We start from the raw sequence: 14,752 nt of genomic DNA, 5'->3' as shown, positions 1-14,752 counted from the left end.
CTCCTGTGAAGCGCTTCTGTGATGTTTCCTCCGGCATTTATAGTGATTTGTATCTGCCGCTTCCGGTTGTCAGTTCCAGCTGTCCGCTGCAGTGGTCGATATATTGGGTCCAGGTCGATGTGTTTGTTGATAGAATCTTTGGATGAGTGCCATGCCTCTAGGAATTCCCTGGCTGTTCTCTGTTTGGCTTGTTCGATAATAGTAGTGTTGTCCCAGTAGAACTCCTGTTGCTTGTCATCCGAGTGTGTGGCTACTAAGGATACAGAGAACAGCAGAGCACCCGAGCTACAAATCTTCTCCCAAACCTTACCCCTTGCCTGTCTCAGAGGAACAAATGTGTGCATCACTGGCAACAACTGCTCTTTAAATAGTCTCCACATGTCTGTTGTGCCCTTTCTGTGGAACAATTGCTCCCAATCTGTATTTCCCAACACCTGTCTCATAGCGTCATAATTTCCTTTTCCCCAATTAAATATTTTCCCTCGGTAACTGCTCCTTTCCATCTCCAAGGCGATGGTAATTGTGAGGCAGTTGTGGTCACTGTCACCAAAGTGTTCTCCCACCGCGAGATCTGACACCTGTCCTGGCTCATTGCCGAGCATCTAATCCAAAATGGTCTCTCCCCTTGCCGGCTTGTCTACATACTGAGTAAGGAAACCCTCTTGAACACACCTGACAAAATCTGCTCCATCCAAACCATCTGCACTAAGTCACCCATAACAACAACCCTGCTACATCTGCATTTTTCCAAAATCTGCCGGCCTATGAGTTCTTCAATTTCCCTACTGCTATTCGGGATTCTGTTTCCTCTGGACACTCTATTTCTTCCCACAATCCAAAGATGTGCAGGTTAGGTGGATTGGCCATGCTGAAATGCCCATCGTGTTTGATGCATTAGTCAAGGGGAAATGGGTCTGGGTGGGTTACTCTTTGGAGGGTCAGTATGGACTTGTTGGGCCAAATGGCCTGTTTCCACATTGTGGGGAATCTTTAAAAAAAAATTAGAAATTTGTCCTTTTTTTGTTTCTTTTCTCCTTGCTAAGAAACAATTCTGTTGTCTGATTTTGCACTTTTCATGATTTTACAGGAAAAAGATGATCTTAAAAGGGCAGAGTCCATGCTACAAGAAGCTGATAAATTAGGCTGTAGACAGTTTGTCACTCCAGTCGATGTTGTCAGTGGTAATCCTAAACTCAACTTGGCCTTTGTCGCCAACCTGTTCAATAAATATCCAGCTTTGCACAAGCCAAACAAGAACTATGACCTCACCTTGTTGGAAGGTAAGAAAGTTGGGTCATGTGAAGTGTGGAGAATGAATGTCTGGATGCAAAATGAAAGCCCAAGTTGAAAGGGAAGTACCCCCCACCCCCACCATTACCCCAAGAGGGGATCATTGTTTTTATTGTTGTGTTTATTCCTTTACTGCTGTAGTGCCTCGTTTTCTTGTTCTATTCTTTTGACCAACTGTTCATTATTTACATGAATGATGCATGGGTAGGTTTTACACACACTCATTACAAGTTACATCTTTAACTTTTATTATGTCAATCGATGTGGCACCTAATTGTATGTTATCCAATCATTTTCTGTTCCAAGGTACAGTAATAACAAAAATGAACTTAAACATAACGTTTAAAAATAACATAATTAAACAAATGAAGAGGGATACTTGGAGTGCAGTCCTTCACCGCGTTGTGTTAATCTTGTTGTTATGGTTATACAGGGCTTCCTGAATGCCTTTCCTGCCTAATTGGTGCTCTCTGTAACAACAAAACTGCAAACTCTTTATTGAGAGCTTCCATCTTGCTGAACTGGCTTCAGGTCAGTCCAGATCCAGTAACCTGCTCTGAAATCTCTGCTCGTGTTTTTAATTCCACCATGGTAACTAAGACAATCCACAGTACTCTAAGGCAATCTGTTTACCCTATCTCTTGGTGTTAAAGGTCCTTTAAAATCAAATTCCAGGATCCAGATCTGCATTTTCACCAAAAAGTAATCAGTTCTTCCTTGAGCCATATCCTACCCATTTACTAACTTTTCTTTAAAATTGATCTTATCAGTTTTTGAAAGATTTTGTTTAAAATCGGATTAACAGTTGGGGGTGGGGGAGGGATGACATTGCCTGTCTTCGTAGCAGAAATAATTCAGACCTGTACATGAACAGGCAGGGAATAGAGGGATATGGACCATGTGCAGGTGGGTGGGATTAGTTTAGAATGGCATCATGGTCAGCACAAACATGGTGGGTCAAAGGGCCTGTTCCTGTGCTGTACTGCTTCTATGTAAAATAAGTAACATAATGGGGGAGAATTTTTTTTTTCAAGTTTCCAGTATTCATTTCAGTATGATTTAAGGTGAATACTTCGAGAGTTGCAGCAGAATCATTTGCTTGAGTGACAAAGGGCAGCTTTCAGCTAAGCTGCCAAACAAAGCTGACACAGTACTTAATTGCTAATAACTCACTTGGTTTCCTCAGTTGTCTATGTGCCATATATTTTTCTCCAATTATCTTGCCCTCCTCACCAGATCTCTACCATTATGAAGATGACCAGGTTCAATATGTTCTTATTGCTCTAATATTTTACCCATATGACTATATTTAGAATTAACCTAGAGGATTAATATCAGCAAGTTACTTGACATGATAAAGTGTTGGATAATTGAGCAAGACCACAACAGCTAAAATGAAATTCATTCATCGCACCCTTGTCCAGCTCCTGATTACAAGTTATATCTTTGACTCATCACTTACAATATATCGTTTGATGTGGCACCCGGGGTCAACCAATCATTTTTCAGTTCCAAGGTACAATAATAACCAAGATAAACTGAAACAAATGGTGTAGCAATGCGTCCAGCTGTTGAAGCAGAACATTTTAATTCCATCAGAATATCTGGCAGCCCTTTCTCTGCCATGTTGTGCTTTCTTTTTTGTGAAAAGCAGATTAATCTTTAGTCACACGCTCTTCTCAAATAACATCAGTATATCTTGCAATTCGAATGTGCTTCACCTTTAATAGCTGCAGTCTGGTTTTTAAGTAGCACTGACTTCACACTATTCTGTGCCCCCTGCTAAGGTACTGAGTAGGAACCTTGAAGTTGGTATGGTACCTACATGACTTTGAACCAGCACATTGTGATTCAAAGGCCCATTTTATAACATATGAGACATTTTGGCCCAGTGTTATAAGTTAAAATGGCTATAGAGCACTTTAATAGAGACTTCAATTTATAAGCACTTTGAAAATCTAGTGTCTACTGTTGATTGAAAACTAGCATTTCCAGCAACCAATTTTGAAATTCAAGTATTAAGTAATACACGTTTGATGTTTCAATGGCCCTGAGGTCACTTTTGGAGTACTGTGTATAGTTCTGGTCACCCGGCTACAAAGAGGATATTATTATGTTGGAGGGGATTCAGAAAAGATTTGCAAGAAAGTTGCTGGGACTGGAGGGTTTGAATTATAAGGAGAGGCTGGATAGGCTGGGACTTTTTCAACTGGAGTGTAGGAGACTGATGGGTCACTGTAATGTTCAACTTTTAACTTTATTTCTTTAGTTTTATACTTTGCTCCCAGTCTTAGGTACAATACTTTATACACTTTTCACTGTACTTCGGTATCCTTGTACTTGAATACATGTGACAATAAAGTCTAATTCTAATTATAGAAGTTTATAAAATCATGAGGGGCATAGATCAGGGGAATTCCTAGGGTAGGGGAGTTCAGAACCACAAGGCATATTTTGAAGGTGAGGGGGAAAAAATTTAAAAAGAACCTGAGGAGCAACTTTTTCACACAGTAGGTGGTGCATATATGGAATGAATTGCCAGAGCAAGTGGTCAATGCAGGTACAGTTACAACATTTAAAAAACATTTGGACAGGCACACAAATAGGAAAGATTTAGAGGGATATGGGCCAAATGCAGGGAAGTGGGACTAGTCTGGTTTGGGAAACTTGGTCGGTGTGAACGAGTTGGACTAAAGGGATTGTTTGTGTTGTATGACCGAGTAGTTAGTGTTGACTGTTAGATATCCTGACGCTTTTCAAATTGAAGGTAAGAATTCCTGACTGGTATCCTTCCTCAATCAGTTTAGTTATAGAGATGTACAGCATGGAAACAGACTCTTTGGTCCAACCTGTCCACGCCGACCAGATATCCCAACCCAATCTAGTCCCACCTGCCAGCGCCGGCCCATATCCCTCCAAACCCTTCCTATTTATATACCCTTCCAAATGCCTCTTAAATGTTGAAATTGTACCAGCCTCCACCACTTCCTCTGGCAGCTCATTCCATACACGTATCACCTGTGTGAAAAAGTTGCCTCGTTGGTCTCTTTTACGTCTTTCCCCTCTCCCCCTAAACCTATGCCATCTAGTTCTGGATTCCCCAAACCCAGGGAAAAGACTTTGTCTACTTACCCTATCCATGCCCCTCATAATTTTGTTAACCTCTATAAGGTCACCCTTCAACCTCCGACACTCCAGGGAAAACAGTCCTGGCCTATTCAACCTCTCCCTGTAGCTCAAATCCTCCAACCTGGCAACATCTTTGTAAATCTTTTCTGAACCCTTTCAAGTTTCACAACATGTTTCCAATGGGAAGGAGACCAGAATTGCACGCAATATGCCAACAGTGGCCCAACCAATGCCCTGTACAGCTGCAACATGACCTCCCAACGCCTGTACTCAATACTCTGACCAATAAAAGAAAGCATACCAAACACCACCTTCATTATCCTATCTACCTGCGACTCCACTTTCAAGGAGCTATAAACCTACACTCCAAGGTGTCTTTGTTCAGTAACACTCTCGAGGACCTTACCATGAAGTGTATAAGTCCTAAGATTTGCTTTCCTGCTCTAGTCAAAACTGAAAAATAATGAACTGCAGATGCTGAAGGTCTAAAACAAAAACAGAAATTGCTGGAGAAATGCAGCTGGTCTGGCAGCATCAGATACTGAGTTAACATTTCAAGACCTGTGACACTTCTTCAGGACTAGTTTGAAATGTTAAGTATGCTTTCTTTCCACAGATGCTGCCAGACTTGCTGAGCTTCTGCAGCAATTTCTGTTTTTGTTTCCCCAAAAAGGAGATGGTCACTCATCTTGTTGCTGTTTGTGGAAAATTGCTGGTGCAAAATGACTTTCATGTTTGATCTCAGTCATTGTTCCTGAGAAATAGCTGTGTATGTGAAACAGTTTGAAATTTTTCAACATACAAAAGCAGGAATTGCCTTTTCTTTCCTCTATGCAAGAGTGCACAAGCTTCAGTCATAAAGCGTGGAAACAGACTCTTCAATCCAACTCATCCATGCTGACCAGACAGCCTAAACGGATCTAGTCCCATTTGCCAGCACCCGGCCCATATCCCTCCAAACCCTTCCTATTCATATACCCACCCAGATGCCTTTTAAATGTTGCAATTGTACCAGCCTCCACCACTTCCTCTGGCAGCTCATTCCATACACATACCAACCTCTGTGTGAAAACGTTGCCCCTTAGGCCCTTTTTTTAAAAATCTTTCCCCTCTTACCCTAAACCTATGCCCTCTAGTTCTGGACTCCCCACTCTGGGGAAAATTACCTTGTCTATTTACCATATCCATGCCCCTCATGATTTTCTAAACCTCCATAAGGTCTCCCCTCAGCCTCTGACGCTCCAGGGAAAATAGCCCCCCCCAACCTACTCCGCTTCTCCCTACAGTTCATACCCTCCAACCCAGGCAACATCCTTATAAATCTTTTCAGCCGTTGTTGTGATAACGAATTGAATGTATTATGGTGGTTTGTTTTGGAGAAACTATATGAATAATGTTTAGAAGAGTATGCTAGTTGTCAGGTTGCTTCAAAGTCTGTTTTATTTTTGCTTTTTTTATATTCCTATGTGCTTTGGTGAATGCAGAATTGACCCCTCCCATTGTAGGTACTGTAATTCAAGCTGCTTCTTGTGCTGTCACTACCCTCTTCTATCAGCCTTGAACACTCATCCCCCACAGCATCCGCATCCCCAACTTCCCTGTGCTCTGTCTTCTCTCTTTTTGTTAACTGTTGATTTGCTTTCTCAGCAGGGCAATTTCTGGGGGGCTCCTTGCTGCCTTCATAGAAACTGCCAGAGTTGTTGCACTCAGTAACAGAGCATGACAGTGCTTTTTTAAAAATTTTTAATTTGTTCTTCGTTGACATATGAATGTAGGGAAGTATTGACTGAAAAACAGTTTCAAAGCAAATGTTCCATTGTGTGGTTCTAGTGTTGTACATACTTCTGAAAGTTAGCAAAACCCAAAGATCGAATAATAGTGATATAAAGTATTGATAATATATAGTCCAATGTTTCTCAGCATTGTGAAATCTCAACTATCTGGACTGATGACAAGTTGATATCAATAGAAAAGCATCAGGCTGATGTTAACTTTTTGCTTTGAAGATGTACAACAATTTGAGTGTTTTCTGTTGATTTGCTAACAACAAAAACACCCACTACACGTGTTTAAAATTAAGGATGCATTATGGAAAATTATTTCACTTTCTGCCCAAGTAAATTTAGACATTGGGTATCAGATTTTTATCTTTTTCTTAATTAAAACTGATCAACAATACTGGTTGTTACTGGAGGGGTGTTCGTACAAATGTGTCCTTCACACAGTTTTTCCCTCTCCTAATTATCTCAATATTTTAATAAGTGGCTCAGCTCCCAGGACCATCCCCAACTCTGCTAATTTAAAAAGGATTATTATGTTTATTCTTCCTTTTTTGAAGAAGTATGATTGGAAGACCAATTGTGATTATAATTTAAATATAAACTGTACAAAGTGCTTCATCGTCTTGGATTGAGTCTGCATTGGGTTTAAAATCAAACTATAATTTTAGTGATGGGTGTTTTTTTTATTATTTATTCATTCAAATAATGCATCATTAAAATCTGCTTGTTCCTCTGGATTTTCATAACTACTTTCAGCATGCAGTCTTTGTGCCTTGAAACGATACTTTGTGTTGCAGATGTTTTTAAAAACACGCTAATGTAATATATTGCCAATTTGCAATTAATATGTCTTTGAAAAAACATTTGAATTTTATAATTTGAAATATATTATTTGCAGAATAGTTCCCACTTTGCAAAGTAAAATAAGTGTGCATTTGGCTCGATACACTTGCAAACTTTTTATCTGTAATTATTGGGAAAAATATAAAGACTTTTGTGGCCATGGTTTGAGGAAACTCCATCTTCACCCTGTGTACCTGGGGGAATGTATAGATCTAGGACAGTGAAAGTGTTGAAGTGTATATGTGTACCTGCATAAATTTGTTTTAATTTTTTTAAGAGTATGTTTTCTTAGCTAATTGACAAAGTAAAAGTAATCTGCCAGTTTATACAAATGTTTTTTTTTACTTGGAGATATGCCCTATATGCCTGTAAAAATTGTGTGGCAATTATGGTGGATTTTAATCCCACATGTTGATTGGTCAAACTAGCTTGATCAAGGTAGCCTTGAGGAGTAGTTTGTTGAGTGTATCCGCAATCGTTTTCTTGAACAGTATGTAATACAACCGATGAGGGAGCAAGCTATCCTAGATCTGGTCCTGTGTAATGAGACAGGAATAATTAATGACCTCATAGTTAGGGATCCTTTTGGAAGGAGTGATCGCAGTATGATTGAGTTTAGAATACAGCTGGAGAGTGTGAAGGTAAAATCCAATACCAGGGCTCTGTGCTTAAACAAGGGAGACTACAATAGAATGAGGGAGGACTTGGCTCAAGTAGACTGTAAACAAAGATTTTTATGGTGGATAATTGACAAGCAGTGGAGGATTTTCAAAGCAATTGTTCAAAGTGCTCAGCAAAAGTATATTCCAGTGAAAAGGAAGGACTGTAAGAAAAAGGGAAATCTGTCATGGGTGTCGAAGGAAATAAGGGAGGCTATCACAAATTGAAAGAGGAGGCATAAAGTGGCCAAGAACAGCAAGAAACTAGAAGATTGGGAAAACTTTAAAGGTCAACAGAAAGCCACAAAAAGAGCTATACGGAAAACTAAGATAGAACATGAGAAAAAACTAGCACAGAATGTAAAGATAGATACCAAAAGTTTCCATAATTATATAAAATGAATAAAACCGGCTAAAGTAAACATTGGTCCTTTAGAGGATGAGAAGGGGCATTTAGTTATGGGATATGATGAAATGGCTGAGGCATTGGACATGTAATTTGTATCAGTGGAGGACATTAATAACATGCCAGTAATTGACAAAGATGAAGGTAGGTGTGGGCCTGGAAACCACTATTATTACAGAAGCGTTAGTGTTGGGTAAGCTAATGGAACTAAGGATAGTCCGGTCTCCTGGCCCAGATGGAATGCATCCCAGTGTACTAAAAGAGATGGCGGGAGAAATAGCAAATGTACTTGTGGTAATTTTTCAAAATTTCATTGGACTCTGGGGTAGTTCCAGCAGATTGGAAAACAGCAAATGTGATGCCATTGTTCAAAAGGAATGTAGACAAAAGATGGGGAATTATAGACCGGTTAGCTTAACCTCTGTAGTGGGGAAGATGTTTGAGTCTGTTATACAGGAAGAAATAGCAAGACATCGAGATAGAAATTGTCCTGTTGGGCAGATGAAGCATGGTTTCATGAACGGCAGTTGTGCTTAACAAATCTTTTGGAATTACAAACGAGGTGGACAACGGGAACCCAGTTGATGTGGTGTACCCAGATTTCCAAAAGGACTTCAACAAGATGCTGCACAAGAGGCTGCTGCATAACATAAGGATGCATGGCGTTACGGGTAAAGTATTAGCATGGATAGAGGATTGGTTGACTAACAGGAAGCAAAGAGTAGGGATAAATATGTGCTACTCTGGTTGGCAATCAGTAACTAGTGGTGTACCACTGGGATCAGTGATGATTTGGAATTGGGGATCATGTATAGTTTGTCAAAGTTTGCAGATGACACTAAGATGAGTGGCAGAGAAAAGTATGCAGAGGACTGTGAAACTTTGCAGAGGAACATAGATCTTCAAATGAGTGGGCAAAGGTCTGGCAGATGGAATACAGTGTTAATAAATGAAGTCATATCTTTTTATAAGAGTAACAGGAAAAAGGATTCTGATTTGAATGGAAAGATTTGCAGCATGCTGCTATGCAGGGGGACCTGAATATCCTTGTGCATGAATCACAGAGGGTTGGTCTGCAGGTACAACAGGTAATTAGGAAGGCAAATAGAATTTTGTCCTTCATCGCTAAAGGGATTGAGTTTAAAAGCAGGGATGTTATGTTGCAGCTGTACAGGGTGCTGGAGCACTGCATACAGTTTTGGTCTCCTTACTTAAGAAAGGATGTACTGGCACTTAGAAGGGGTGCAGAGAATTTTCACTAGGTTGATTCCAAAGTTGGCTTATGAGGAGATACTGAGTAGGCTAGGATTATATTCATTGGAATTCAGAAGAATGAGGGGAGAATCTTGTGGAAATATATAAAAATTATGAAATGAATAGATAAGATAGAAGTAGAGAGGATGTTTCCACTGGTAGGTGAAACTAAGACAAGAGGGCATAGTCTCAAAATTAGAGGAAGCAGATTTAGGAATTAAGAAACTTCACCCAAAGGTGAAGAAGTTGATGCTACTTCAGTAAATGTTTTAAAGCTAAGATAATATTTTTTGAACAATAAAGGAATTAAAGGATATGATGAGAGAGTGGGTAAGTGGAGTGGGATTCAGCAAGGCTTTTGGTAAGATCATCCATGGGAGACTGGGGAAGGGCCCATGGGATCCAGGGAAATTTGACAAACTGGATCCATAATTGGCTGACTGGCAGGGAGCAAAGGGGTGTTTTTGTGACTGGAAGCTTATCCTACAAGGATCAGGGTTGGGACCCTTGCTGTTTGTGATGTGTATAAACTATTTAGACTTGAACGTATAGGGTTGATCAGTAAGTTTGCAGATTCTGATGGGGCGGTAAACAGTAAGCAGGATAGCCTGAAACTGCAGGGGAATATAGATGGACTGATAAGTAGTAAATGGAATCAATCTAGTTTGGTATGAGGTGATACACATGGGCAGGACAAACAAGGCACAGTAATACATGAAAAACAATTGGACCCTGGGAAGTACTGAGGATCAGAGTTTCTTTTGTGTATGTGTCCATCGTTCCCTCAAGGGAGTAGAGCAGGTAGATAAAGTAGTTAAGAGGCATATAGGATATTCGCTTTCATAAGCTGGGCAGAACTGAAGAACGGGGAGGTTATGCTGGAACTGTATGAAACGTTGGTTGGGCCATAGCCAGAGTATTTTGTCATTCTGGAATCCTTGTTATGGAGAAAGTGTGATTATGTTGAAGAGAATGCAGAAGAGATTTACCAGAATGTGTTCTGGACTGGAGAGTTTATTCTAAAGAGAGATTGAACAGACTGGGGATGTTTTCCTAAGAGCAGAGAAGCTTGATGTATAAAATTGCAGGCTGTAGATCAGATAGACGAGAAAGAAATTATTTCCTTGGTGGTGATATTAATGACAAGGGAGCACAGATTTAAGGGAAGGGGCAGAGGTTTAGAGGGGATGTAAGGAATTTTGTTTTCACTCAGAGGGTGGTGCAAATCTGGAAATTGTTGTCTGCAAAGTGGTAGAGGCAGAAATCCTCGTAACATTGAAGAAATATTTAGATTGTGTACTTCGGATGCCAAAATATAGAAAGCAATGAGCCAAGTACTGGGAAATGGGATTAGAATATTAGGTGGTTGATTGTGACCAGCACGGACCTGATGTGTCAAAGGGCCTTTTTCTGTGCTGTAGATCTCTGTGACTCATTTAGGTTAGATTGTTGGAAAGAACGCTGAGCAAACCTACATCCAAACTCCTTAGCTGGTCTGGCCTACATGTGACATCAGACCCAAAGCAATGTGGTTGATTCTTAACTGCTCCCTGAAATGGACCGAGGAAACCAAGGGTAATTAGAAATGGGGAACAAATGCTGACCTTGCCAGCGACACCCACAGCCTGTGAAAGAACAAACAGAAAAAATGGCAGCTGAAACTCTGTTTAGAGTGTGTAAATTGTCCCCTTTGTGAAATCCAGCCACGTGACAAACCTGCCAGGTAATATTGACTCAGTACCAAGTGTTGTAATGTCAATCCCCTGTCATGAATCAGAAATGAGAGGGATAGATTGAATTAAGAGTGGGAAAAAAATCCAACAAAATTCTTTGTTTTGTGTTGGATGTGAGCATCATTAGCATGAATTTGTTGTCCATCCCTGATCGCCCTTTGACTCGACAGTTAAGAGTCAACCACATTGCTGTTGGTTTGGAGTCGCATGTTAGCCGGACTGGGTTAGGATTGCAATTTCCTTCCCTAAAGGATATTCGTGAACTAAATGTGTTTTTATGACAACTGATGCTAGTTTCATTTGAGAACAAATTCCAGAATGTTTTCAGTTTTCAAATTCCACGAGCTGCCATGGTGGGTTTTAAACCTGCACATCTCCAGGTATCTTTCCAGTGCTCTCGCTCGCGCTCTCTCGCTCTCTCTCTCTCTCACACACAACTTTAAAGCATTGTTATATCTGTAGAACAACTTTAAAGCATTATTATCACACACGTGGAATGATCTGTTTTGCATCAGGACCTCCTGATATTTCCCACTAGTTGCAAGCCTATTTTTTAATCTCTCATCTAGAAGATATAACCTCCCCATCAGCTATGACATAACATCAGGTAATCTGAAAATGCTTTACAGTTGTGGAGTCACTGTTGAAATACACAAAGTAACTATTATATCATTGAGATACGATTCCACACTCTTAATAGTTAATTTCTGGCAACTGAGAGGTGCATTTGCAAGAGAATTAACACATACCATGTTGTTAAAGAACCTCCAATAGCTTTTTTTTTAATTGATTCATGAGGTGAGGGCATTGCTGGCTGGGCCTGCATTTATTGCCCATCCCTAATTGCCCAGAGGGCAGTTAAGAGTCAACCATATTGCTGTGCATCTGGAGTCGCATGTTGGCCAGCTGGATTTTTCCAACAATTGACAATGGATTCACGGTCATTATTAGAATCTTTCTTCCAGAGTTTATTGAATTCAGATTACACCATCTGCGGGATTTGAACCTGGGTCCTCAGAACGTTAGCTGGGTCTCTGGATTGCCAGTGTAGTGGTGGCACAGTGGCTGAGTGGTTAGCACTGCTGCCTCACAGCACCAGGGTCCCAGGTTCGATTCCAGCCTCTGGTGACTGTCTGTGTGAAGTTTGTACATTCTCCCTGTGTCTGCGTGGGTTTCCTCCGGGTGCTCCGGTTTCCTCCCACAGTCCAAAGATGTGCAGGCCAGGTGAATTGGCCATGCTAAATTGCCCGTAGTGTTAGGTGCATTAGTCAGAGGGAAATGGACCTGGGTTGGTTACTCTTTGGAGGGTCGGTGTGGTCTGGTTGGGCCGAAGGGCCTGTTTCTGCACTGTAGGGAATCTAATCAATTGACACCACCAGGCCATTGCCTCTCTTGTTGAGGTTGAATTAATTATGTGAGAGCCTTAAGTGGCCTCAGGAAGATCCTTTTGCATCACTTAACAAATCTCTTTACTTTGAGTTCTAGTGAAAAAATACACATTTTGTTGAAGTTTTGTATCTTGGGCGCTCATCAGGACATGCACAAGAGATACTAACTTAAAGGAAAAAAATATTTTATACACTTCTTGTAGAGTATAAAACGTTGGTCCCCTTTATATTGGTATTGTCCTGATGAATGACTTGCAATTCACAAGTTCTATTCAACCAAATGATTGTTTGTTTGTATTGTCTGAACTCGGTTGTGAGAACCTCAGATTCTACTGTATAAATCCTGGCTGTTCAATATATTTCACACAACACAAGGTTATAGTTCAACCTGCTTCTTTAGGTAACTAGTGGGATAGGATCCTGCTCCACAGCTACCTGTTAAAGGAGCAGCATTCCGAAAGCTAGTAGTTCAAAATAAACCTGTTGGACTCTAACCTGGTGTTGTGTGATTTTTATTTTAACTTTACCCACCCCAGTCCAACACTGGCACCTCCACGTCATCAATACGTTTCAATAAGAGGTCAAATAATGAGAAACTGTTTACAGCAGCATGGTCTCTCTCAGGAGCTTTTGGATTTTAACATCGAACCACACGTCTGCCCTTGCTTGAAATTTTAATGGAAATAAGTGATTAACATTAGCTTTGCCATTATCTTGAAAGTAAATTATGGGAGGGGGAGAAGAGTTATGTTTCTTTTGTATTTAACTTATAACATTGATAAAGGAGCCAGTAGGATGTGACTTGTAAACAGAACAGGTGCATCAAAGTGACAAAAAGACCAATAAAATTATACTAGCCTTTGAAGTTCCTTGATGCTGTTTCCCACATGTTTCAGTTGTATTTTTTCCATTAATCCACCTGCACTGTTTTAGGTGAATCCAGGGAAGAGAGAACCTTCAGGAACTGGATAAATTCACAGGGGGTGAGTCCCTTTGTCAATCACCTTTACAGGTAAAGCATGTTTATTTTTAGATTGATGTTTCTTCTGTTAAGAATTTTAAAACTGTTGCTCCTGTGAAGTTTTCAGTACTGAGGAACCTACTGTTGTGTACATCCAGTCTTGGCTCATTGTTTGATGAATGTTCTCCTCTCTGACAACGGTCCTTGATTTGATAAAAGATAAGCCAAATAAAACAAGTATGAAGCCCCTGACACTTTTTTTTTGAGCTTTCACAAATTTCTTGATTGATTCGATATGAATGGTTTTGCACAAAACTAGAAGTCAAGTAGATCCAAAGTAGAGCAAAGGAGTTGGCTAAAAGATGGTTTACAAAGGTATGTCAGTCAGGGGGTTTGGATGTGTGATATTAAATACAAGTTGACAAAGAACAAAGAAAATTTACAGCCCAGGATCAGGCCCTTCAGCCGTCCAAGCCTGTGCTGATCCAAATCCACTGTCTAAACCTGTCGCCCAATTCCTGTTTCCCTCTGCTCCCCACCTTCTCTTGCATCTGTTCAGACGCATCTTTAAATGAATCTACTGTGTGCCTGCCTCGACTACCTCTGCTGGCAACACGTTCCAGGCACCTCCCACCCTCTGTGTAAAGTACTTGTCACGTGTATCCTACTTAAACTTTTCACCTCTCACCTTGGATGTGTGAGCTCTCGTTATTGAATCATTCACCCTGGGAAAAAGCTTGTCTCTATCCACCCTGTCTATATCCTTCATGATTTTGTAGACCTCAATCAGGTCCCCCCCCAATCTCCTTTTTTCTAATGAAAACAAACCTAACCTACTCAACCTCTCTTCATAGCTAGCACCTTCCATACCAGGCAACATCCTCCTAAACCTTCTCTGCAACCTCTCCAAAGCGTCCACACCTTTTGGTAATGTGGCGACCAGAACTGCACACAGTATTCCAAATGCAGCCGAACCAATGTCTTGTACAATTTAATATGACTTGCTAGCTCTTCTACTCAATATCCCGTACGATAAAGGCAAGCATACCATATGCCTTCTTGACCTTTCTATCCAGGAGAAAGTGAGGACTGCAGATGCTGGAGATCAGAGCTGAAAATATGTTGCTGGAAAAGTGCAGCAGGTCAGGCAGCATCCAAGGAGCAGGAGAATCAACGTTTCGGGCATGAGCCCTTCTTCAGGAATGAGGAAAGTGTGCCAAGCAGGCTAAGATAAAAGGTAGGATGGAGGGACTCTGGGCAGGGGCGTTGGAAATGCGATAGGTGGAAGGAGGTTAAGGTGAGGGTGAT

The 14,752-nt window shown here is 40.7% G+C and overlaps 1 protein-coding gene across 3 annotated transcripts in view; it reads left to right on the top strand.

Annotated features, from left to right (window-relative positions):
* Nucleotides 1-14,752, top strand: part of LOC122556217 (plastin-1-like) — a 155,364-nt gene that overhangs the window by 121,212 nt on the left and 19,400 nt on the right. For all 3 annotated transcript variants that reach the window (XM_043702777.1, XM_043702778.1, XM_043702779.1), the window contains exons 10-11: nucleotides 1,088-1,280; nucleotides 13,417-13,495. In XM_043702777.1, coding sequence (XP_043558712.1) covers nucleotides 1,088-1,280; nucleotides 13,417-13,495 — 272 coding nt within the window. The remainder of the gene's footprint in view (nucleotides 1-1,087; nucleotides 1,281-13,416; nucleotides 13,496-14,752) is intronic.

This window comes from Chiloscyllium plagiosum, chromosome 13 (assembly GCF_004010195.1).
Source record: "Chiloscyllium plagiosum isolate BGI_BamShark_2017 chromosome 13, ASM401019v2, whole genome shotgun sequence".
NCBI lineage: Eukaryota > Metazoa > Chordata > Chondrichthyes > Orectolobiformes > Hemiscylliidae > Chiloscyllium > Chiloscyllium plagiosum.
This window is presented reverse-complemented; position numbering and strand designations above follow the sequence as displayed.